Raw genomic sequence first — 25,031 nt, forward strand, 5'->3', positions numbered from 1 at the left:
TGGTCTATCAATTTTATTTATCTTTTCAAAGAATCAGCTTTTTGTTCAATTTATCTTTTGTAATTTTTTTGTTTCAATTTCACTTAGTTCTGCTCTGATTTTCATTACTTCTCTTCTTCTGGTGGGTTTGAGTTTGGATTGTTCTTGTTTCTTCAGTTGTGTGAGACATGACCTTAGACTGTCTATTTGTGCTCTTTCAGTCTTTCCGATGTAGGCATTTAAGGCTATGAACTTTCCTCTTAGCACTGCCTTTGCTGTATCCCAGAGGTTTTGATAGGTTGTGTCACTATTATTGTTCAGTTCAAAGATTTTTTTAAATTTCCATCTTGATTTCATTGTTGACCCAATAATCAAACAGGAGCAGGTTGTTTAATTTCCATGTATTTGCATGGTTTTGTGGATGCCTTTGGAGTTGATTTCCAATTCTATTCCACTGTGGTCTGAGAGAGTACTTGATATCGTTTAGATTTTTTAAAATTTCCTAAGACTTGTTTTGTGGCCTATCATATGGTCCATCTTGGAGAATGTTCCATGTACTGATGAATAGAATGCATATTCTGCAGTTGTTGAGTAGAATGCTCTGTTAAGTCCATTTGTTGTAGGGTATAGTTTAAGTTCATTCCTTCTCGGTTGACTGTCTCGATGACCTGTCTAGTGCTGTCAGTGGAGTATCAAAGTCCCCCACTATTACTGTGTTGCTGTCTACCTCATTTCCTAGGTCTAGTAGTAATTGTTTTATAAATGTTAGAGCTTCAGTGTTAGGTGCATATATATTGAGAATTATGATATTTTCCTGTTGGACAAGGCTTTTTATCATTATATAATGTCCCTCTTAGTCTTTTTTAACTGCTGTTGCTTTAAAGTCTGTTTTGTCTGATGAAAGAATAGCTATTCCTGCTTGCTTTAGTCTTCATTTGCACATGAAATATTTTTCCACCCCTTTACTTTAAGTTTATGTAAGTCCTTATGTGTTAGGTGAGTCTCCTGAAGACAGCAGAAACATGGTTGGTGAATTCTTATCCATTCTGCCATTCTGTATCTTTTAAGTGGAGCATTTAGGTCATTTGCATTCAACATTAATATTGAGATGTGAGATACTATCTTATTCATTGTGCTATTTGTTGCCGAAATACCATGGTGTTTTTTCATTGTTATTGTTATATAGGTCCTGTTGGATTTATGCCTTAAGGAGGTTCTATTTTTGTGTACTTCAAATATATTTTTCAAGATTTAGAGCTTCTTTTAGCAGTTCTTATAGTGCTGGCTTGGTAGTGGTGAATTCTCTCAGCATTTGTTTGTCTGTAAAAGACTGTATCATTCCTTCATTTATGAGGTTTAATTTCACTGGACACAAAATTCTTGGCTGAAAAATGTTTTGTTTAAGGAGACTAAAGATAGGACCCTAATCGATCTCTTCTGGCTTGTAGGGTTTCTGTTGAGAAATCTTCTGTTAATTTCATAGGTTTTCCTTTATAGGTTACCTGATGTTTATGCCTCACAGCTCTTAAGATTTTCCTTCATCATGACTTCAGATAATCTGATAACTATGTGCCCAGGTGATGAATTTTTCTGCAATGAATTTTTGCAATGAATATCCCAGGTATCTTTTGAGTGCTTGTATTTGGATGTCTAAATCTCTAGCAAGGCTAGGGAAGTTTTCCTCAATTATGCACTCAATATGTTTTCCTAACCTTTAGATTTCTCTTCCTCCTCAAGTACACCAATTATTCTTAGGTTTGGACACTTAACTTAGTCCCATACTTCTTGGAGGCTTCATTTTTTGAAATTCTTCTATCTTCGATGGATAGGGTTAATTCAAAAGCCTTTGCTTTGAGCTCTGAGTTCTTTCTTCAGCTTGTTCAATTCTATTGCTGAAACTTTCCAGTGCATTTTGCATTTCTCTAAGTGTGTCCTTGATTTCCAAAAATTGTGATTTTTTTATGCTATTTCACTGAAGAATTTTCCTTTCATAACCTGTATTATGTTTTTGATTTCTTTAAGTTGAATTTCACCTTTCTCTAGTACCTCCTTGATTAGCTTAATAATGGACCTTCAGAATTCTTTTTCCTACAATTCAGAGATTTCGTTTTGGGTTTGGATCCATTGCTGGTGAGCTGGTGTGATCCTCTGGGGGTGTTTAAGAACCTTGTTTTGTCATATTACCAGAATTTTTTTCCTGGTTCCTTCTCATTTGGAACCAGAGGGAAGATCTGGGACTCAAGGGCCTCTGTTCATATTCTCTTATCCCATGGGGGTGCTCCCTTGATGTGGTGTTCTCCCCCTACCCCTAGGAATGGGGCTTCCTGACAGCCAAACTGCAATGACTGACTGTTTTTGCTCTTGTGGGTCTACCCACCCAGTGGAGCTACCAGGCTTCAGGCTGGTACTAGGGAGTGTCTGTGAAGGGTCTTGTGATGTGATCCATCTTCAGGTCTTTCAGCTGCAGTTACCAGCACCTGCTCTAGTGGGGGTAGCAGGGGAGTGAAATGGACTCTGTGAGTTGTATTTTTGTTTAGTGTGCTCGTTTTATATTGGCTGGCCTCCAGCCAGGAGGTGGCGCTTTCAAGAGAGCATCAGCCGAGGTACTGTAGAAAGGATGCAAATTTGCCCTAAGGTAGTCTAATTAAGTATTCAGATTTCTCAGGGGTGAGCAGGACCACAGTGCCCTCAAGAGATTATAACCTTTGTCTTTGGCCATCAGGATGGGTAGAGAAAGACCACCAGGTGGGGGCAGGAATAGGGTGTCTGAGCTCCGACTCTCCTTGGGCAGGGCTTGCTGTGGCTGCTGTGAGGGGTGCGGGTGTGGTTCTCAGTACAATGGGGTTATGTTTCCAGGAAGATTAAGGCCATTAGTCATACAGGTCGCCAGGAAAATGGGAGAGAGCCAGCAGTCACAGGCCTCACCCCACTCCCACGCAGCCCACAGTCCAAAAGGCCGGTCTCACTCCTACCATTCCCACCCCCAACAGCACTGAGTCTATTTCCAGGCAGCCAATGCCCAGAGCTGAGAGCTTGCCCCAGACCATCAGCCTCCACACTGAGAAAGCAAGCAGACTCAGTTTTTTGACCTCTCAGGGGGTCTGCAGAGGTGATACAGTTCTTTCAAGGGGTCCGTGGATTCTCTCGGCTTTCTTATGTTCCTGTGGTAGTTCTTGGAGCAAAAGTTCATGATGTGAGTCTCCACACGCTGCTCTGTCTGTCCGAGCAGGAGCTACAAGCTAGTCCTGCCTCCTATCTGCCATCTTAATCCAATCCTGATCTAATTATTCAATTTCTGAAATGGTTCCATTTCCTGTTTTTTCTTCGGTTAATTTCTTCTTGGGTAAGTGGAAAAATACATTAGTATTTTTTATTCTAAATCATCCACTTTACTAAATGTATAAGCCTTTGTAGTGCTTTCAAATGATCTGGGTGGGGGGGTGGTAATTCATTCCTATTTGTTTCTGAAAGTATCTTTAACTCTGCCCTCACACTTAAACCACAGCTCTCTGGATTCAGAATTCTTGGCAAATAGTGACTGTACCCCAATGTTTCCGTTACTTCTCCATGACGCTCTGGTATCCGTGCTCGTAAGACGTCGGCCATCAGACTTTTTTTTTTTTTTTTAGGAAATCTGTTTTTCTAGGGCAGCATTTAAGATTTTCTTGAGATCACAATTTGTCTAGGTCTGGAATTATCTGTTTATCTTGCTTGGCCACCTGAGCACACATTCTCCAGGACTCCCTCAAGAGGGGCACTGGCCTCCCTCTCTTTCGCACCTCACATGGGCACCTCCACTCCAGCCCACCCTCACTTCCTTCTCTCCAGGAAGCCTCATGACCTCATCTCCACGCCCAGCTGGCTCAGTCTCGCAGCATCCTCCAGCTCACCCATGCTGTCTCTGATCATGTCCAGTGTACAGTTCACTCTACTTCTAAAATGTAAATAGCTATGTATTTCATTTCTAGGATTTGATTAGGTCTTTTCTTTGTTCTTAGGTGCCTTTTTACATAATTCTGTGTTTAACTGGTTCTCCCTTTACCCCTTGGAGGATGTTAGGCATATTCAGTTTAAAGTCATCTGTGTTTGTTCTGTCATTTCTTTTTCTTTGGGAGTGATTACGCCTTCTGACTGTAGATGCTGCTGGCACTGTCTGGGATGCTGACTGTTCCCAGCCCTCAGTTTGCACATCCACCATGAGCACAGCTGAAGCTGCTTTCTTCCCCCTCACATGCCCTCCCTGCCCTACTCCCAACCTCATTCAGAAGCAGGGGCTCCCACCCTGGGATCTCAGGACCCTGGTCCAGATTCACCTGTGGGAATTACAGGCCTAGCCACCAGTCGGCTCTGCCCTGCAGCCTTCCTGGTCTCCTCCAGCCGAAGAAGCCCTCACCCCTCCTCAGCCTCCTCCAAAGGGCCCAGGCACCTCCCCCAGTGCTTAGAGGGGGCTGAGCCACACCTGCACACTTCTGCTGCCATGGGACTCAGACTCCCAAGCCCATCTGCCGTTCTCAGGCCATGTCCTGGTGCCCGGGTCTCTGCTGTCTCTCACCACTGTATGTTCTATTCCATTTCTATTCCTCAGAGATTTTGTTTTTACTTGTCTAGGTCCTCTTAATTTCTAAGTGTATTTTTTTTATCTTATTGCCGTGTTTAGAGCAAGGGGCATGTAATGTCTGAATCAGAGCATTATCTGATCAGAAAAGCCCACTTTCCTCCCAACTTTGACTTCTCTCCCTCATCACACTCAGGTCTTTTCTTGTAACAAACACAGCAAAGCATGGCTGTGGTCATGTGCCGCGCAACCCTCCTGGCATGGAGCCCCTCCCTGCAACAGCTTCTACAGGGCAAAGCCTCAGCCTGGCCCCCCCACACCTGGAGTTTCCTGTCCCACCCCCGCCACCCTCTTGCCACCCCAGACACTCCTCACATTTTGGCTGCTTTGCTGGAAATGCGCTCCTCCCAGTTTCCCTTGCCTGACATTCAGGACTCTACAGGCAGCTCCAGGCCTGTGACCTCCCCATCATGCGGCTTGGAGACCATCCACTTCTGTCCCAGCGGCTGACATAGGTCCTGTCACCCACTAAGAGTTCAAAAAACATCTGGGAGACCAAAGTCTGGAAGTCACTGGCCTGTGAGCAGCCAAGGCTTTCAAGTCAGAGAGAGGGAGGACAGTCGGAGGCTGACAAGTGCCCCCGACTCAAGGAATCAGAGGAGAGGAGGAGAGGCAGCAACTCAAACATGAGACCAGAGAGGAAGAAGAGATGACAACAGCAAGGCCCTGACAGGCCTGAAGCAGATGCGCCTCTGGGAGAAGAGTTAGCTCTGCCTGGCAGTGACTAGGAGCTGACAGGCCATAGGCTCCAGCCTAGCAGGGTGAGGGTGAGTGGGAAGATGTGAGAAAGGGGACCGTCGTGGAGGCCTGTGGTGCAAATTAGGACAGAACTCCTCTTTCAGCCAATCGTCTAATTTGGTCTGAATGGTCTGCTGGCAAGACTTCCTCCCTTTGAGAGAGTGGGACCGAAAGGGCCCCTCTCTTCACACAGGTTGCAGGCTCCAGCCCTGACCAAAGGTAGTAGGACCAGCAGCCCCAGAAGCCAGGGAGCCAAGCTGAGCCCCTGGCCTGGAGCAAACACAGACTGTTGGGCCTCCCTAAGAGGCATCACAGGCAAGACAACAGGCGCCATCCTGTTCAGTCTCAGACATGGCATCCAAGTATGTTTCATGGGACAGGAGTGCAAGGCATTCTCCCATCAGTAAGACCAGTCATGGGCAGGATTGTGGGGCCACACCCTATGAAAGGGGAGAGTACCCAACCAAGAAAGTCCTCAAAAGGGAACCCTCCAAGAGGGCAGAGGCTGCGTGAGCCAACAAAGTCTCTGTCGTAGAGAAATGGGGCCCCAGCCCCCACTTCCCAAGGAGCTGAGGGGGGCAGTTTTCCAGATACAGACGAGAACTGAGGGGGTCAATGGCATCTGAGATAGTAGCAAGAGAAGTTTAGGGAGTGCTTTGTTTTTTGTTCTCGGAGGATAAAAAACAGAAATGCATGCAAGTCTCAGGAGCCAAGAGATAAACTGGTGGCTTGAAGCCCAGCTGGGCCCCCAGGGAACTATACTTGCTCCCTACGGTGCTGCCACAGAATCCAATTTTCTTCACCATAGGGGCTGGGGTCCCTGGACCTGGAGATCTGCACGTTGCCGGCTGCCTGTGCTCCCCTCATTTGAGGAACACTGTGTCTGAAAGGTCGGCGATCTGGGCCGTGCGGAGGAACAAGGGAGGGAATGACAGGAGAGTCCGCCTTCCCAGCACCCAGGGGAGACGGGAGCCGGACAGTCTGCAAATGTGCAAAGTAAGGGCCTTACCTGGAAGACAGTGAGGATGGCAGCAGGGAAGGTGTCGAAGTTGGTTGTGGGAGTCTCATCCTGGAAGTTGAACCTGAGGAAAACAGGAAGGCTTGGGAAGCGGCAGCCCCTCAGCAGCGAGGCAGCGCCTGCAGGCTCCGGCATGGTCTCAACCTGCTCGCTTCAGGCTGCAGACCGCTGCACACCGGCCCCTCTGAGGACCTTCCTGGCAGGAAGGTGGGTGGAGGCAGCCTGGGTGGCGCTGTCTGCTCTGAGCTCTACCTCCCTGCAAGCCCCCAGCCTTGAGCTCTCCTGCCCGGGCCCACTTACTGTCCCCCAAACAGCTGCATCCCCAGCAGGGCGAAGACGACAATGAACAGGAAGAGCAAGAAGAGCAGGCTGATGATGGACTTCATGGAGTTCAGCAGGGACACCACCAGGTTCCGCAGGGAGCTCCAGTACCTGCAGGGCCAGGCAGGGGGTCTGAGCCAGCTCCAGACGCTGACTTCACACTCATGGCTCTCTGCAGCCACACTTAAGGCTCCCGTGACTTTCTAAACCCTGAGGGCTGCACGCCTAGGTATGAAGTCAGAGCTTTTCTCTGGAGTTCCAGGCCCACTGCCCTGGACTTCTCTCCCTGAGGGCCCCATGGGACGGCAAAGAAAAACACACCCAGTGCAGGACTCACCTCATCCCCCCAAACTGCTCCCTGCCACTAGGTTCAGGAGGGATGAGGCCACCATCCAGGTGGCCAGGCCCAATCCCAAACTTCATCTTCAGCCCCTCCCTGCCCCTCACCCCTCAAACCCAGTCAGCTACCAAGTGTCTCAGACTAATGCCATGTGAAGCAAGTCCCACAACTGCTGTCATCAGCCCACAGCAGGAGGAGCAGCTGCACCAGAACCTAGAGCAGATCTTCTGCAAGTGCTATGGCTGGTGGCAGAGACCCTGGCTCCAGTGCCCCCTCACCAGGGACCAGGGACACGCGGCGTGGAGAGCTTGTAGGGCGGCACCACACAGACTCTCTGTGGTATCCCTCAACGCCCCCCATCCCAGAGGGCAGTGACCATGCCCTGCTCATGCACGGGTCCCCCTGGCACACAGGCGCCACCGAGGTTGCTGACGGCAACTGAGGGGCCGGTCCCTCATGTCCCTGTGCCTCTGCACATGCTGTCCCATCTCCCTGCAATGGAGGGACTGCAGGACAGACACTGGTCTGCTCACTCTACCCCTGGGCACCCTTGGGCTCCCAAACCGTGTCCTTCTCCCTGGCGCCCACATCAGAGACCCCGCTATCCTCCATAGATTCTCTTACAAAGTACCTGAGGGCTAATGGCAGATGGGGTGGAAGATTCTGGGAAAGGAATCGAGACTTCTCCTGGGACTAGCAGGGGTCTAAGCCAACCTGCCTCAGGACAGGGGTCACCTACTTCCTGGGAGAAAATGGAGCCCAAGATGCCAGACCTGGAGGTGGGGTAAAGGCAGCCCTGTGGTCACTTCCTGGACCCTCACACCAGCAGGTTCTGGGAAGGCAACAGAAGTCTGAGGATGCACAGCACAGAGCACCGGTGGGGATTCTGTCCCAGTGGGACTCAACTCTGCCCAAAACTCTTCTGCCTTTATAGCTTCATATCCTCCTATGGTCTTAGGTTTGGATTTAGAGTGGATTTTGGAAAAGACCTGGGATTTCAGTTGCCCTGGGGAGGTCAGTGGGCTTCTGAGAGGTCGTCTTGATCACCAGAGGTGTGACCTATGACCTGGCCCTGCATGGGCTCAGTGTCGGCAGCTCTGCTCTTTGGGCCCTACAGCTGCCAAGGACACACACCAAGGTCGATGCTGGCCCACGCGTGCGTCTGGTAGGGTCCAGCTACTCAGGAGCCTCCGCGGTGCAGCCTTTGCTGCTGATGAGACTGCTGTGAGGAGGGTCTCTCTCTCTCTCTTCCCCACTACAACTCTGGCAGCAAGGGGAAGGGTTTTTGCCCTGGTCCTCCTCTCACTACCTGCATCTGTCATTTCTTGGGCTTCAGTCTCTTTGTAGGCAAACTGCAGCAACTCACTTCCAGAGACAAGTGGTACAAAACTGTAAACATGGTCTTGTCACTGCCATCGTCAGCAAGGTGCGGGGTGGAGAAAGCAGGCCTGGGCACAGGGGCCAGGCAGGCACCAGGCTGGCTCGGTAAGAAGCTCAGGGCCATGGCAGGGTGCACACAGGCTCCCAGGGGTGGAGCTGCAGGGAAGGTGGGCAGACTTGGGGACCAGACGGTGGACAAGCTTCCATCTGATGACTTCTGTCTTCCTCATTAACTACAAAGCAAAGTCACCTTTGAAGGCTGGGAAGATGGGGTGGTGGTTTCAAGAGAGGAGATGACACGAATCGTGGGGAGCAAGTGAACAAGAAAGCTAAAGGGTGCCAGAGGCCAGTCGGGGATGGCCCTGAGGGCAGATGTGGCCCCACAAGGCTGTTTTGGAACCATCTTTTGTATTTAAACCAACTGTAAGCCACAGAGAGAGCTTCTGGGTGCTATGAACTCCTGGGGACAAGCACCCTGTGTGGCTGATCCCACGCCCTCTCCACCCTACACCTGCCCTCGCCTGGGAGCGCAGGGGACATACTTCGTGACTTTGAAGATCCTCAGCAGGCGGAGGGCCCGCAGCACGCTGATCCCAAAGGAGCTTCCAGGCTTGATGGCCGCCCAGACCACTTCAAAGACGCTCCCCACAATGACCTGCAATGGGATGGCGTTAGCCTTGGGTGCACCGCATCCGCACCCGTGCATGCAGATGGATGTGTGTGCGCACCCTGACTGGCTGCACCTCTCTGTAAGGAACCATCCTGCTTCCTTGTCTGACAATCAAGCCAGATAGGGTAACTAACACAAGGCACACACCTCACACTGAGCTCTTGGAACCTTTGGGGAAGGCTGTAGAGTCCCACCAGTCCCGGTACCTGCCCTCCCTCCCACTCCCCACCCCCCATCCCCCACCCCAGACGCACCAGGAGGACACAGACATGGGCTAGGTTAGGCCTGCTGGCTTTCTGGCAGACCTTACAACCACCTGGTCTAATACCTCCTCTGTGCTTGACCACAGCCTGGTGACACTGGTGTCTTCTTCAACAACTCTGGAGCTGGGCAAACTTTCAGACAGCACTGACTGTTAGACTGTTCTCTCAGACTAGCAAAATCTGTCTCCCTGTAACTTCCCCTCCCTGATTCTGCCACTGCTCCAAGATACTCAGATTCATAAATTGTATCTTGAGTCTTTTCTTCTCCAAATGACCAGGAAACAGCACATGCCACCAAGAACAGATTATGGCAAGCCTGCCTGTTTGTTGCATGCACCGTTGACGTTGGTGAGCTGAAATTTGTAAGCAAAGTACACGTCCCTCCTTCCAGCCGTTCCTCAGATAGACCGTGAGGAGGGCCGTCCTGGTCAGGGCCTGGTGTGAGGGACTCAGAAAGGACAGACCAGGGGGGCTGGAACACAGGAGACCCTTTACCACCTTCCCCCTGGACAGGACAAGCAAGGGGCCCCAGACTGAATTCTTTCCCAGGCCACCACACCTCAAGGGGCACAATCTGGGCCCACAGAAAGCAGGAGTGCCCATGTCTTCTTCATGTGTGTAATTCTCATTTCCTCTAAGCCACACTTCTGCAACTGGTGTGGAGAATTCCAAAGCTGAGCCTCTCAAACTCACTTATATTGTATTTGGGACATATATTTTCCAAAGTTTCAGTCATTTCCACCAATTTCACATCAACTGCAAATCTGATGAGCTTAACGTCAATGTTCTCACAAAGTCACTGAGAGAACGATGAATATGCTAAGACAGAGCCCTGCGGTACATCTCTAGAGACCTCCCTACAGGCTGACACTAATCTGTAAACCAGCATGTCTGGGAATGGCTGTGCACCATTTATGGATCAACTCAAATGCACAGTCATCTGCTGCACCTTTCTCTACCTTGTCCACAGATCGCCATTCAGAGAGTATCTAATGTTCTGTCAACAACCAGGTACACCAATATCCACAGCACCTGTGATAACCCTATCAATACAACAAATTAGGTGAGCTTGCCACCCGAGTCTTGCCAAGAGTGCCATCTGTTCTTGGTGATCACACGTGGCCCTTGATCATCACTACCAACTTTTCTCTGCAACAGCAAATCATCCAGATGCTTGCCTAGGGTTGAAGATTGTAGTTTTCTAAATATACTCTCTTCTCATTGCCAGTCTTCCAGCATCTCTCCTGCTTTCCACTAATTCTTTAAATTTGTCTTCATTGGTTCATATAGTAGGCAGCCTCTAAGATGGCCTCAGGAATCCCCACCACCCAGTATTCACTCCCCTGTATAATGCTATCCCCTTGAGGATGGGTTGGACCTAGTGACTCACTCTTAGTAAACGGAATACAGCAAAAATGATGGGATGCCACCTCTGAGATCTTGGGAACTCTTGACTCTCTTTCTCTGAACACCAGATATCATGTCATAAGGACACTCAGGCAGCTGGGAGAGGCCCATGTGACCAGGAACAGAGGCCTGCCAGCAGCCACACGAGTGAGCCCGGAAGCAGATTTTTTAGGTCCATTGACAGCCATCATGGGCATGAGGCTGGAAGTGAATTCTCCAGCCCCAAATGAGCCTGGGAAAACTGCAGCCTCACTAGAGACCGCAAGCCAGGCGCACCCAGTTAAGCCACCCTGATTCCTGATTCACAGAAACAGTGAAATAATAAATACTTGTTTTCTTACGCCACTAAGCTTTTGGATAATTTGTTCCCCGGCAGGAAAAGTCAATACAGATTTTGGAATCAGAAGTGGGGTGACGCTGTGATAAAAACCTAAAATGTGGGAGTGGTTTTGGAACCAGAGGATGGACACTGAGCAGCATATTCATGAAGGGCTAAAGTGCACTTAACACATAATTCATAGAATTTTGGACATTATGCATGCCGCACACCAGGGTCTGCAGGAAAGCAAGGAGAGTTTCATAGGAAACTAGAGAAAGGAGTCCTGTTGTGTGCTGGCAGAAAGTTTAGCCACACTGTTGCATGCAGCTATGTAAAAAGTAGAAAACAGGCCAAGTGCGCGGTGGCTCACACCTGTAATCCCAACACTTTGGGAGGTTGAGGCAGGCAGATCACTTGAGGTCAGGAGTTCAAGACCAGCCTGACCAACATGGTGAAACCCCATCTCTGCTAAAAATACAAAAAATTAGCTGGGTGTGGTGGTGGGTGCCTGTAATCTCAGCTACTCAGGAGGCTGAGGCAGGAAAATCGCTTGAACCTGGGAGGCGGAGGTTGTAGTGAGCCAAGATCATGCCACTGCACTCCAACCTGGGCAAGAGTGAGACTATGTCTCAAAAAAAAAAAAGTAGAAAACATGCTTAATAAACCAGATCAACCTCAAGAGCTCTCTGAGCCAAGTGCTGAAGGTGCCACCTCATGTCTTCTTGCTGCTTATAGTCAAATGTGAGAGGAGAGAGTTAAACCCAGGAAAGTGCATTAAATAAAAGGAAGCCAGGACTTGCTGGTTTTGAATATGCTCAGCCTCTCCAGATAGCAACATTAATAATGGCAAGGTCTCAACAAAGACATGGAAAAAAAAATGCTCAACACCACTAATTAGAGACATGCAAATCAAAACCACAGTGAGATACCATCACACCAGTCAGAATCGCTATCATTAAAAAGTCAAAAAATAACAGATGTTGGCGAGGCTACAGAGAAAAGGGAATGTTGGTGGGAATGTAAATTAGTCCAGTCACTGTGGAAAACAGTTTGCAGACTTCTCAAAGAACTAAAATAGATCTACCATTTGATCCAGCAATCCCACTACTGGTTATATACCCAAGGGACTATAACTCGTTCTACCAAAGAGACACATGCACTTGTTCACCACAGCACTATTCACAACAGCAGGGACACAAACCAGCTTAGGTGCCAGTTAACAGTGGACTGGATAAAGAAAATGTGGTATATATACACCATGGAAGACTGCACAGCTATTTAAAAAAAAAAAAAAAAAAAAAAAACACGTATTTTGCAGTAATATAGATGCGGCCAGAGGCCATTATCCTAAGTGAATTAATGCAGAAACAGAAAACCAAACACCACACGTTCTCACGCGTGGGAGCTAAACAAGGGTAGACATGGACACAAAGTAGGGAACAATAGACACTGAGTACTAGAGGGAGGGGAAGGGGTTGACAAACTATCTTCCGGGTACTATGCTCACTACCTGGGTGATGGGATCGTGTGTATCCCAAACCTTAGCATCACACAACATACCCATGTAACAAACCTGCACATGTGCACCCTGAATCTAAATAAAACTTGAAATTTTAAAGAGAGAAAGGTGGCATGGTCTAAAGATGAAGCCAAGGGCAAGACTGTGACTTTTAGTTGAGATCCCAAAAGGATCAAAGGTAGCGTCTCAGAGCGCTACTCAGCCACATTTTCAGGCTCTTCAAAGAGACTGAGGGTGCCTCACACATCCGGTCAATGAAGCAGTAACTTCTCCAAGACACTGGAGGTGTTGACCCTTAGCATCTCAACAGGAACACAGACAGAAAAGGTCTAAGGCCTAATAGGTGTGGGTAGAGCTTTTTTCTAATAAAGTGAACCCCAAGGTTCACAACACATCCATAAAGTTCTTAAAGGACATATATGCAGAGACATCACCAACTTGAACTGAAAGAATCAAGACAGTACACAACGAAAACAGGTCTTTAAATTCCCAAAATTCTGCCAGTGGGAAGGAGGCTGAGAAAACCATTCAACTGAAAACCTGAACTACCTTTCATGGAAAAGCAAAGGGAGGGAGAGGGCAGAACCAAGAGCCCAGAGGGTTTCCTGGCTGTAATAACGAATCCCAGACTTTCCAGCATGTGCCCCGCTGGATTTCAGAATCCCTATGGACCAGTGGCTCAGCTTTCTGCTGTCCCCTTGCTGAGCAGGAATATCTACTGCAGTTACCCTGTGCCCATCCTACCACTGGACGCTGAATGTGGAGCGTAGATAACCGTCTAGTTCCACAGGTCAACAGAATAAGAGGCACCGTGGCCACTGCACTTAGGGAACTACACTCGAGGAGCCTCACCCACACCTGAACCTAACTGAGGATGAGATTCTGGACCCTGAGTTGATGCTGTAATGGATAAGATTTTGGGGAGCTGGCAGGGGTGAAGGTGTTTTACACTGGGAGGGCTATGAGTCACTGAGAGCCAGAGGGCAGGCTGTGGCAAGCAGCCTCTTCAATGGCCCCCGTGGTCCTCACTGTCTGGTGTTCACATCTTCGCGTAATACCTGCCCCCATATATTCCTACCCCCGGCCCAGTCACTGGCCCAGTGACTCACTCCTAACTAAAAGACAACGGCAAAACTGACAGGATCTTTCTTTCAAGACAGGATTTCTATAGCTTCTGTCTTATGTGCTCTCAGTTCTCTCCCTCAGACCACAGCTGAGGACGTTCCAGCAGCCTATGGAGAGGCCACACGACCAGCAACCCAGCCTTCTAGCAACCAAATGCATGAGCTTGAAACCAAATTCTATAGTCCCAGTCAAGCTGTGGAATGACCGTATCTTTGGCCTTCAACTGGGCTGAATCCTCCTGAGGGACCCTGGGCCAGAGATACCCAGTTAAGCCACAGCTGAATTCCTAAGCCAAAGAAATGTGAAACAGATGTTTGTACTTTAAAGCTGCTAAGTGTTAGAAGAATGTGTCAGCTTATGTGCAAATTATCTCCATGTCCTGAGATGCAGTCAGTTCAGATCAGAAGATTAGAAGACATGAAAAAGATCCCTGCATCTCTGACTTCTCTCCATCTCTCAGCTCCCTCAGTCAATGCACTCAGGCTTTCCTTGTGACCAAGAAGTCGAAGGGTAAGAAGGGTTGTTGTCTTCCCACCATCTATCGAAATCACAGGTTTCGATATAGGCGGCCACCGCCTTCCCTTCCTCAGAGATCAGAAACACAGCATGATGCAAAACCACTACCCCCGAGGCCAGAAAGCCAGGCTCACCCACTGACTCCTCTCAAACCAATGGGCAGCCTGGGGCCAGTCACACAATGTCTGCCGTTATCATCAATAAAATGAGAGTCCTTGTGAGGATTCAACAAAATCACAGACACAAATGTCTACCACGGGGAGAAGTATAGCGCTCATGAGAGAAAAAGTCCAATTAAGCTGAATTTTCTTACTGAAGTTTTACTACCACAGTCCAGGCCCCTCTCTGGCTCCTGTAAACACTGCAGAGCTCCAAACCCTCCCTTGGGGGACAGCACTCCTACTCCCCACTCCTTCCTGAGGAGGCAGTGCTCCCACCTGTCACTCCTCCATGGGAGGGGTAGTGCTCCCATCTGTCACTCCTTCCTGGAGGACTCTGCTCCCACCCTTCACTCCTTCCTAGGGAGGTAATGCTCACGCCTGTTACTCCTTCCCGGGGGACTCTGCTCCCACCCTTCACTCCACCCTGAGGGGTGCAGTGCTCCCAGCCTTTACTCCTTCCAGGGTGGGGCAGATCTCCCACTCTTCACTCCATCCTGGGGGGCAGTGCTCCCACTCATCACTCCTTGTCACTCCCACTTGTCACTCCTTACTGGAGGGTTTGAAGCGCTCTGGTACAAAGCCTTGGAGGGAGTACTTACTCCCACTCCTCCCTCCTCCCTCAGGGGGCGGCGTGGCCACCCATCATTCCCAGCCTCCAGCAGGAAGGCTCAGAACTCAGCCTCTGGGCAGGTGCCAACAGTGCCACATCCCTAGGCTCGGGGTTCAGGTCCCAGGAAGTGTCCTGTGCTCCCTGCCGGGTTCCAGCGAGGAGCGTCTCGGACTGCCCTGCCCTGCCCTCTGTGCTCGAGTGTCATGGTAAGCGGTGAAACACGCTGCCTCCAAGGCTTCCCTCACCTACTGAAGTTGGTAAAGAGACCCAGGCCAAGGCCACCACCTCCCCCAGCCCCGCAAAGAGGGCAGGACCATCACGGCCTAGCAGGCCCCAACCCCCAGAAGTGCTGGTGGATGTACCCAAGCCTGCCCAGGGCCAGAGCCCCCCGAGCTCCACTGGGGAGAGACTGAGCCCTCCACAGGTTCGTGAGATCCCAGGCATGGAGGCAGCTGCAGAGCCTTCAGATGACTGTGAAAGTCTACGGACAGGATCAGAAGAGGGAGGAGTGGCCTCCCGCCAACAGAGAGCGGCTGAGGCTGACACTCCCATCAGGCCTGGCCACAACAGGCCTCCTCTGCCAGCCCCTGCTCCTCACTGTCTTCAGGTAGGCTTTCTGACCCATGGAGGGTCACAGACCCCAGCCCACACTGGGCATGGCCTATGGGCAGGGGCCATGTGTGCACACGCAGGAAAGGACACAGCCTGGGCCCCTGTGGGCCCCCGATGAGGTCTCTCACTCACCCCAAAGTCAAAGCAGTTGAAGGAGGACCGGAAGTAGCTTCTGGGCCCCAGGCCATACATCTTCAGGGACATCTCTGTGAGGAAGAGACCCAGGAAAACAAACTCTGCAAAATCTAGGAGAAGCCGGAGAAGAGGGGGATTAGCTCGAGGCCTCCTCCCACTCCGGCTCCAGCCCAGACTGGAGGACACCAGACCTCTGGGCCTTCCCAGGGCTGAGCCTTCCAGGCCTGGCCTACAGTCCCATGCTCTGAAGTCTCAGCCCAGGAAAGGAACGATAGATTGAGAGGGACACGGAGAGGTACCTGTTCCAGTCTGAAAGGTGATGAGTGCCTAGTGCCTCTGAGACCCAGAGAAGGACGGGCTCAGCAGGAGGCAAGCTCCCAAGATCAGCCCAGGTGTGACTTCTGGAGTCATGGGGGTGCCCCCTCCTCACCAGAGGAGGGCCTGGGGCTATGAGGCAAAGGGCCCCATTTCCCCCGGGGAGAGGCCCAGCTACAGCTTCCAGTTGTTGGTCCTTCCACCTCTGGCCTCACCCCAATCTCTGACCGAAGGTGGGGTCCCTCAACCTCCTTGTCAGAATCTCCCATCTTTCCACTGGGACTTCCCAGAGGAAAGGCGCCTCTCCCCAGGATGGCCACAGCACTGTGGCTGACTTGTATTCTGTTCACATTTGCTGCCCTGAAGGCAGACCTCCTCCACCACTGCACTCCTATCCAGCACGAGGCTGCCAAGAGGCACTGTCCCCTTGCACTCTCACCGAGTCACAGAGGTTCCCACGGGCACAACAGCAGTGGAGCGGGGCTGTCCTGGGCCCAGGAGTCCTGCTGACCCTTCCAGGCCTCAGGACTGAGAGAGGCCATACCTGGGCTAGAGGGCTGTGCTGGGATTTCAAGGTACACAGACCCTGTTCACCCAGCCCAAGCAGAAGGAGGGAAGCAGCACAAAAGAACACCGTGGCTCCAGAGGCCACAGGCAGCAGGAGGCCCAGCCAGGCCCAGCCACTGGCTGAGCCAGGAGTCCTAGGCGTCAGGGTGAGGCCACTGTCTCTGACTCTCCTCCCAAAGGGCAGGGATTGGCTCTTAAACTTCTCATGGTGCTGGTCAGGCCAAAGGCAACGTGGCTCTGCTAGGGCAGCAGGGGCTAAGGAAGCAACAGAGCCCCGGGCAGAGCCCACATGGAGAACAAGACCCTGGGAGGGCATGAAGGGCAGGCCCCTAAGAGTCCACACCTGGGCAGAGTCCAGCTCAACCTTCCCAGGGCTTCTGAATCCCCCCCACAGTCTCTGTTGGGACACGGGACCTTCAGCTGACACAACTTCTGATAAAGCAGACGCTGGAAGAGGGGGCCACACTCTTCCCATCCCTATGCTCTTAAAATCTCCACCAAGGGCTGTGCTGCACAGGTCCAGCGGCCTCCGTTGGGGACAAGTCTGCAGCAGCCCAGACCTGGGACAAGCAGAGATGACAACTTCACAGCCCACTCAGGCACCATACAAACAGGAGTCTCAGGGAGGGGACACCCTGCTTTCTATGGCCTGAGGACATGGACAACCAGTTCCTTGGAGCAAGTCACCCACAGCAAGCCTGGCCTCTGACACCAGCCAGAAAATCAGCAGGCACTCAAGCTAAGCATGGGATGAGAACAAGGTCAAGCAGCGTCCCTGGAGAAGCCGAGAGGCCCCTGTGAGAGGCACGGATGCCCAGCAACCCTCAGGCAGGGCTGCTCGGGACGGAAGGATCCACCCTCCACTGAGACCACCGGACCCTACAGCTCTGACCTGGGCCTGGCTGTGCAGACCACCAGGTGTAACATGTGGCAGAAAAGCTGTGCCCCCTGCAGTCCAGCCCAGAGCACCCCAGCAAGCCCAGGGGAATACACAAGCAGCTTGGAAAGGCCCAACACTCCTGGCCACAAAGTCCCAGAGCCCCTCTGCATGGGTCACAAAGGCCTCGGGCTCCCCACACGAGGGGCTCGGGCCCAGGGAGGAGAGGCCCCAGAGATAGGACTACGGGCACCCACGCCCTAGATCTGGGAGGGGAGGCTACCCAGGCATACACCTTGCTCCCCAGGAGACCAAAGTGAGAGCACCTTGCAAGGAACAAGTACAAGAAATGCAAATGGCAAAACTTTTGGAGAAAGAGATCGGAAATCCGCCAACATGCTATCTGCCCTCTCACTCTCCGTAGGAACGGATGCCCTCAGCCTCACATACTCAGCCTCCTCTCTGAGGCCAAGAAAGGGCATTCGTTCGCACACGTCTGTATCATGCATCCAACCAGCAGGCACTGGTGCTGTTTCGAGCCAGCAGGGGACAGGCTGAGCTGGACTCTGCCCAGGTGTGGACTCTCGGGGGCCTGCCCTTCATGTCCTCCCATGAACTCCCTTCTCCCCAGGAGTTCACAAGCTGAGGGGGAAACAGAGACAGATCATTAAAACCGGGTTTTGTCTTCTAAGAGGATGGTGCTGTGGGAGCAGAGGGAGGGTGAGCAAGTCTGGTGAGCTGCATAAGGCCCCCCCAGGGGCTCACAGGATGGTGAGGCCTCTTAACTCAAGCCTCTCTTAACTCAAGCCCGTCTTAACTCAAGCCTCAGTTTTGAAGGTTCTGGCAACGCATTGAGGGCAGGTCCTTGGAGAATGGACAGCCGAGGTGCACAAAACCCACGATGAACCCCTGCGAAGCTGCTCTAGACTGGGCGGCCACACCCCCTCGCCTCTGGCAAGCCTGCCCCACCTACTGAGCCAGCCTCCCTCAGGCCCAGCCCAGCCGTCAGGGACACTGCCCACATTTCCGTCCAGCTGTTTTTCCCTCAGTGACGCCAATCAAGCCAGGAACTCCAGGAAACCACAGACAAGACACAGCAGCGGTCTATCATCATGGATGCCTGTGGCCTCACCAACGCCTGGACACTCCCAGCCCTGCGCTCCCACACAGTAGATGCACGACTGGGCTGTGCAGCCCTACCCCTACCCACTGCCTGCCGACTCACTGCGCACCAACAGCCTCTCACAGGGAACAAACGGCTGAGCCGCTGAGTCAGGAGGAAGTCCTTGGTCCCCACCTGACCCCCAAGGGTGGGAAAATGTTAGCCAGAGGACTCAAGAGAGACACTGAACTCAGGCCTAAGCAAAGTCCTGCGGTGCCACCCTGTGGGCCCCAGGACATATGAATCAGGGGCTGGGACAGGCAGTTCCATGTACACAAGCTGCTCCTCGGCCTGCAGCCGCCCAGGAGCCTGAGCGGGAGCTCCCTTGGCTCCTTTTACTTCTGCCCCCCACAACCATCTCCCTGTTCGCATGTCGTAGATTTCAGTGTCAAGTTTGGGAAACTGCAGCCTAGAGTTCCACCCCAACACAGCCACTCTCCCACCCATGCTTCCAGGTGACCTGCAGCCCCATCTCTCCCACTGTGGAGCGTCAAATCCTGCAGCTCAGGGAACCCTCACACTCCTGGGCAGAGCAGGTGAGGCCCCCTGGTCCACAGAGCGGGGCTCAGCCGGCCAGCTAGGGCCCTGGTGAGGCCACCGTCACAGCAGCACACAGTGACAGCCAGGCTGAACTCGGAGCTGGGACGAACGGAGTCGGAAAAGGCTTTCCTAGGTGCCTCCGTAGCTTCAGGCACACAGGGCCCTCAAGGAGAGACTGAGGCCCTCCAGGGAACCCCAAACAGGCCCTGTCTCCAAACCAGCCGTAGACACCCAGCAGGGTGAGTGCAGCTGAACCCTGAGGTCAGGAGGACTGAAACACTACCTGACAGGACACAAAACATGGGTGGACTCTTTGGTTTTGATCGTCTTTGTGAAGTAAGACCACAGAGCAACACTGTTCTCCACATGAGCCAGAGAGTCCGAGGCTGTGACAGACCAGGCCTGGAGGGGCCCATCCTCGCTCCTGTGCTGAGGCTTGTGGAACAGAACTGCAGTCAGCTCACTCCACGGAAAAGCATGAACGCATCCAGATTCAGCCAAATGTAAAGAAAAATGAAGGTAACCAGGGGAACCCAAGGAGGGTACGAAGCCAGGACTCCCCCCTCAGGAAGCTGGGGCAGAATCAGCAGCCAGGTGGTAGAAAGGAGCGTGGGGCTAAGTCCCAACTGTGGGTCTGAAGCCCTCTAGGGGGAGGACACCCATCTGCCTGGCCTGGCTTGCCCCTGGTCGTCCCACATATATCCTGCCCTGGGTGCCTGGGACCCCTCAACCAGTCTCACACTATGCTGAGGGACAGGGGTCTAGCAGATGCAGCTGTGCTTTCTGGAACCCAGGGGCTGGAGAGGCCACCCTCCAGCTCTGGACACACCCCAGGCCCCCACAGAGGCCCCTGGGGACTGACAAGGGCTGTGGGATACTTTGGGCAACATGGGGGTGGGTCCCGTCCCACCCAGGGTGGTCCCAGGGCATGGACCAGGGTTTCCAGGCTAAGAGCAGAGATGCTCAGGAAGTACCTGAGGGAGGGACGGGGATACGTACACAGCGCCGTGGTGAGCCGCCGCGGCTGGTTGTAATGCACCATGGCCACACACAGTGTGTTCAGGGCCACCACACACAGCACCACCCAGTAGAAGCTCTGAGCCTTCACCATGCGCCGGATGAAAAACCGGAACATCTTCTCCTTCCTCCGGAAGTATGACGAGCTCTCTGTCTTCCCGCTCTTGAGGCTGGCGCGGGCGAAGGGGGATCCTGAGGGGATGGGGGTTACTGAGGATGTGGGGACCACTGGGCACCCGCCTACCCCACCTGTGGACCCCCACAGACGCACCCTGGAGGACACCAGCCTCCAGCCCCAGCCGGTCACAGACAATTGTGCCAGTGACCCCTATGACCTCCACTTCACAGCTGAGGGAACCAAGGCCTTGATGATCTCCATGGTTACTGGGTGCCAGATGAGACAGCGGGATTGAACTGGATGATACGCACTCACTGTCTCTGGACCCCAGCATCCCCAGCCACCTTCTAGGAGCACAGTCTTGATGCCCCCAGGTCACTCTCCATGAGCACCCCAAGCTTTTTCCCCTGAAGACATAAATCTGAGTTAGTCCCTCCCCAGATCCCATCTCTTCAGCATAGCCCATGGAGCTCTGCAGCATCTGTCCCTCCCTCTTTCTCCCTCATGGACTCAGGGGTCAGTACCCATGGGCTGTCTGTTTTCTAAGTAGTTTTCCTGGAACACAGCCAAGTTCATCGGTGTATGCATGGTCCATGGCTGTTCAATGTCCACAATACTCACTGTTGGAAACTTTGTCCACCTGCTCCAGCCTGACTGCTTCTCTGCCCTGCTCACCACCCAACCCAGCAGCCTTTTCCCGTATCCACGCACACCACTCCTGCTGTGCCCTGGCCCTTCACACAGTATCCCAAGTGTGAAATGCGTCCCTCACTGGACTCCTTCCCACACACCTTCGGGTCTCAGCATTAACGTCACCTGCACAGAGCACCTGCTCTGGGCACACTGTTTAGAACAGGGCCCTTGGCTCACCTCCGACAGTGGCCCTGACCACATCACCACTTGTCACTGTGTTTTACTGTTGACCTGTTCCATGCCCAACTCCCAGACAAGACTGTAGGCTCCATGAGGGCAGGGCCACGTTGTCTTTTTTACCACTGAGCCCCTCACACTGAGAGGGGCTTAATCAATGCTTAACAACTGAGGGAAGGGTCTCTGTGAGGATTCAGGTGTGTGTCTGTACAGGAGCAGGCTGTGTGTCTCTGCAGGAGAGGAGGGTCTAGGCTGTGTGTCTCTGCAGGAGAGGAGGGTCTAGGCTGTGTGTCTCTGCAGGAGAGGGTCTCTGTGGGTGCTCGAGGGTTCGGGTGTGCGTCTGTACAGGAGCTGGCTGTGTGTCTCTGCAGGAGAACAGGGTCTCTGTGGGAGCTCGGAGGGTTCGGGTGTGCGTCTGTACAGGAGCTGGCTGTGTGTCTCTGCAGGAGAGCACATCTGCCTGTGTAACGGTTTCTTAGTTTGTGCGCTAAGCTTGGCCGTGTGTGACTCTCAGTGTTCTCAGAGAGCAGACAGCTGTGCCCCAGCCATTAGTCCCTCAGTGGGCTCTGAATACCTGGGCTTGAGCATGGGGTCCCCGTGTGAGGATGTGGGGAGCAGTGTATGCTAACATGTATTTTCTGTGTGTTTGTACACACATGCGTATGCGTGCACAACCAGGTTCTCAGTGGCACAAAAGAGCAGGGGCGGTGTGGGCATGTGTGCTATGCACAATTTTCTGTTTCTACACACGTGCATATGTGTGCATGCTCAGGCTCTCAGTGGCATGGGAGAGAGGGGGAGTGTGGGCACTTGTGCCATGTGCACTTTCTGTGTGTACACACGTGCATATGTGTGTACACCCAGGCTCTCAGTGGCACGGGAGAGAGGAGCTGTGTGGGTATGTGTCCTATGTGCACTTTGTGTGTTTGTACATATGTGCATACATGTGCACACCCAGGCTCTCAGTGGCATGGGAAAGAAGAGTTGTGTAAGCATGTGTAATACATGCATACCCAAGCTCTCAGTGGCACTCAAGAGAGGAAGTGTCTGAGCATGCTTACTATAAGCACTGTGTGTTTGTATACACATGCATATGTGTGCACACCCAGGCTCTCAGTGGCACAGAAGAGAGGGGGTATGTGGGCTCGTGTGCTATGTGCACTTTGTGTGTTTGTACACATGTGTGTACCTGTGACACCCAGGGTCTCAGTGGCATGTGGCCGGCCCTCCTGAGGGCCAGGGATGACCATTCCCCACAGAGGCAGCAATAGGACAGGAGGGAGGCAGGCATGCAGTGCAGATAAGGAGGGACACACACACAGGCAGAGCTGTGCACAGAACAAGCCCACACACTCCGAACCCCGCATGCACCCACACACAGTTGCGCAGGAACACAGGAGTCACACACACACATGCTTCACAGCACACATCCAGCCCGACCGCGCTCACTTTTGAAGATCCAATGAGATGCTCACACAGATGCACTCCTCAGCACACATGAGGCACACACCTGTGAACATAAACAGGGCCACTCTGGGAAGAAGGGATAGAGAACATGCGACTCATGTAAACCACTGTGTCTGCACGCACATGTGGCCAGGAAGACAAGCAACAAATTCTCCAAAGGGGACTCTGTGGCCATGCCCACCAGCCAGTAAGAACCAGTCAGCCCCTGCTGTGAGAAAGGCCTCAAAGAAATGCTGCCCTTTCACAACGGGCCACAGCACCCCCAACACACACATCTTCCTGTGCCACACAAGACAACCACACACATGCTCGCCCATCACAGGCACAACTATAGTCATGCCAACAGCCATATTTGCACAGAACCACACTCCCCAGACATTGCCCTTAAAGTCCACCAGTTCCTTGCCGTAAACATCCACTTTAGAGAAGCCAGAGAAGCTAGAGCCAGGGGACTGAGCAAGACCTAACAGAGGGACTTCTGCTCCAGAGTTCCTGGGGGAGAGCTGGGTGCAGCCCCTCACATCCTCAGCAGCACCCAAGACAGATGCGTTTGTTCGCTGGGGATGGGGAACAGGTCCCTAAGGACAGCAAGCAGCCACTGTGGGCTCCAGTCTACGCCAGTAAAAGCAGAGTCTACAGGATAATGCAGAAACATCTCTGGAATCACAACTTTGGGTGGGGAAAACCAAGAGAGATTGGGCTTCTTTTCAGCTTCCTGCATTTTCCAGGTTTCACTTAATTAGCATATATTATTTATAATGAAAAAGCTTATTTCAAGAAAACTGATATAACATCTTCAAGCTAGGAGAACGTTCCATATTACATTCACTTATGAATGATGACACAGTGAAGTACTGTTGAGAATAGGGCCTGACTGCATGCAAATACTCAAGATTTCTATCTCTTGTGCCCTAAGGCAGAGTCTTTGCTAGTCCTGGGTAACACCCATTTGTTCAAAAAATATGTACAAATTGTGCCAGGCCCTGACCAAAGCCCAGAAAACACAAAATGACCAAGATCTGTCCCTGCTCTCAATAACCCTTCTAGGGGCCAGCAGAAGACATAAAAGAAAGTGTGTTTCCTTCCAGCGCAGCTGCTGTATTTGCCACACGGGGCAACAAAAGTGGCGTGAAGCTACAGCACAAGCTGATGGAGGCCCTAATGGCTGTCACCCCTGGCCCTCATGCACATCACACAGCCTGGAGATTCCTCAACTGAAAACAGAGCACAGTCACCTGAACCTCACAAGGTGGTGTGGGATTCAATGAGACAGCACAGGGCCAAGCTCAGTGGGGCTCAACCAGCTGACAGGCATCAGGGCAGACAGGGTGACATGGGTTATGGACAAGCCTGGGCTGGTGATACAGCCAGTCCTCAGGCAGAGGGCAGTCGAGTGCACCAAGCAGTGCTGAGAATGTGGAGATTCAAGCATGGCTTTGTCTCCTCCCCACCAGGCCCCAGGCCCTAAACCCACCCTAAACCAACAGCAGAGGCCAGTGGGTCCTGAACGCAAGTGAATCCTTGGTGCCTGCTGGGCACCCAGAAGGAAAAGTCAACAAAGGTCCAGGGATCCAAGTATAGCAACAAACAACTCAAAATAAAACCAAACTAAAAGAGAGAGAACAAAACTTTTAGAGAAAAAATAAAATTATCTTCTGAAGCCACTCAGCAGATGAAAAAAAGGGGAGTTTAGTCAAGCACAAGCACCATCTCCAATGTGGAGAAGAACATGAGCTCAAGGAAGAGGGCGTGGACTGACAGGAGCAGAGCAAGTGATGCCAGGTGAAACAGGAGGGGCTCCAGAAGCAGGAGATCAAGAAAAGGAGACAGAATAATGAGACAAATGGAGGGAAGTACTCCGCGCCGGAGGGGGCCCTGAGCCTACAGTTTGCGGGGCAGAGACAGAGCAAGTCACTGACAAAGGAAAAGCATCCAAGTGTCCAATGCCTCGTCTGCAACAGGAAACGAGAGAGAGAGAGAGAGACAGAGATTGCAGCATGCATAGCAGCCTGGATCTCGCTCCTCAGTGGGGAACAAGGAAGGGCACCTGAGCGTACACAGGAACTTGAAGGGTCAGCCACCACCCACACCCCCATTCATTTCAGGGGAGAGCAGCCAAGTGACAGGACAGAGTTAAAATGGGGGAGATAGTCCTGCAGTGAGCAAGGACTGAAGAGGAGGAGAGGGGAGGGGAGGGGAGGGGAGGGGAGCGGAGGGGAGGGGAGGGTGACAGAGCAAGACTGTCTCAAAATAAATAAATAAATAAATAAATAAATAAAATGAAGTAGGACTACAGGCACGTACCACCATGCCAGCTAAGTTTTTAACTTCTTTGTAGAGGTGGGATCTCACTGTGTTGTCCGGGCTTGT

General features: G+C 52.0%; 1 protein-coding gene across 2 annotated transcripts in view; it reads right to left on the reverse strand.

Moving 5' to 3' along the window:
* CACNA1B (calcium voltage-gated channel subunit alpha1 B) overlaps nucleotides 1-25,031 on the reverse strand; it is a 257,423-nt gene that overhangs the window by 132,214 nt on the left and 100,178 nt on the right. For both annotated transcript variants that reach the window (XM_028834501.2, XM_028834510.2), the window contains exons 11-15: nucleotides 20,189-20,398; nucleotides 15,726-15,838; nucleotides 8,934-9,046; nucleotides 6,651-6,782; nucleotides 6,342-6,414 (exon numbers count right to left, since the gene is read on the reverse strand). In XM_028834501.2, the coding sequence (XP_028690334.2) occupies nucleotides 6,342-6,414; nucleotides 6,651-6,782; nucleotides 8,934-9,046; nucleotides 15,726-15,838; nucleotides 20,189-20,398 (641 nt within the window). The remainder of the gene's footprint in view (nucleotides 1-6,341; nucleotides 6,415-6,650; nucleotides 6,783-8,933; nucleotides 9,047-15,725; nucleotides 15,839-20,188; nucleotides 20,399-25,031) is intronic.

The sequence above is a fragment of the Macaca mulatta genome, chromosome 15, assembly GCF_049350105.2.
Source record: "Macaca mulatta isolate MMU2019108-1 chromosome 15, T2T-MMU8v2.0, whole genome shotgun sequence".
In the NCBI taxonomy this organism is placed as follows: Eukaryota; Metazoa; Chordata; class Mammalia; order Primates; family Cercopithecidae; genus Macaca; species Macaca mulatta.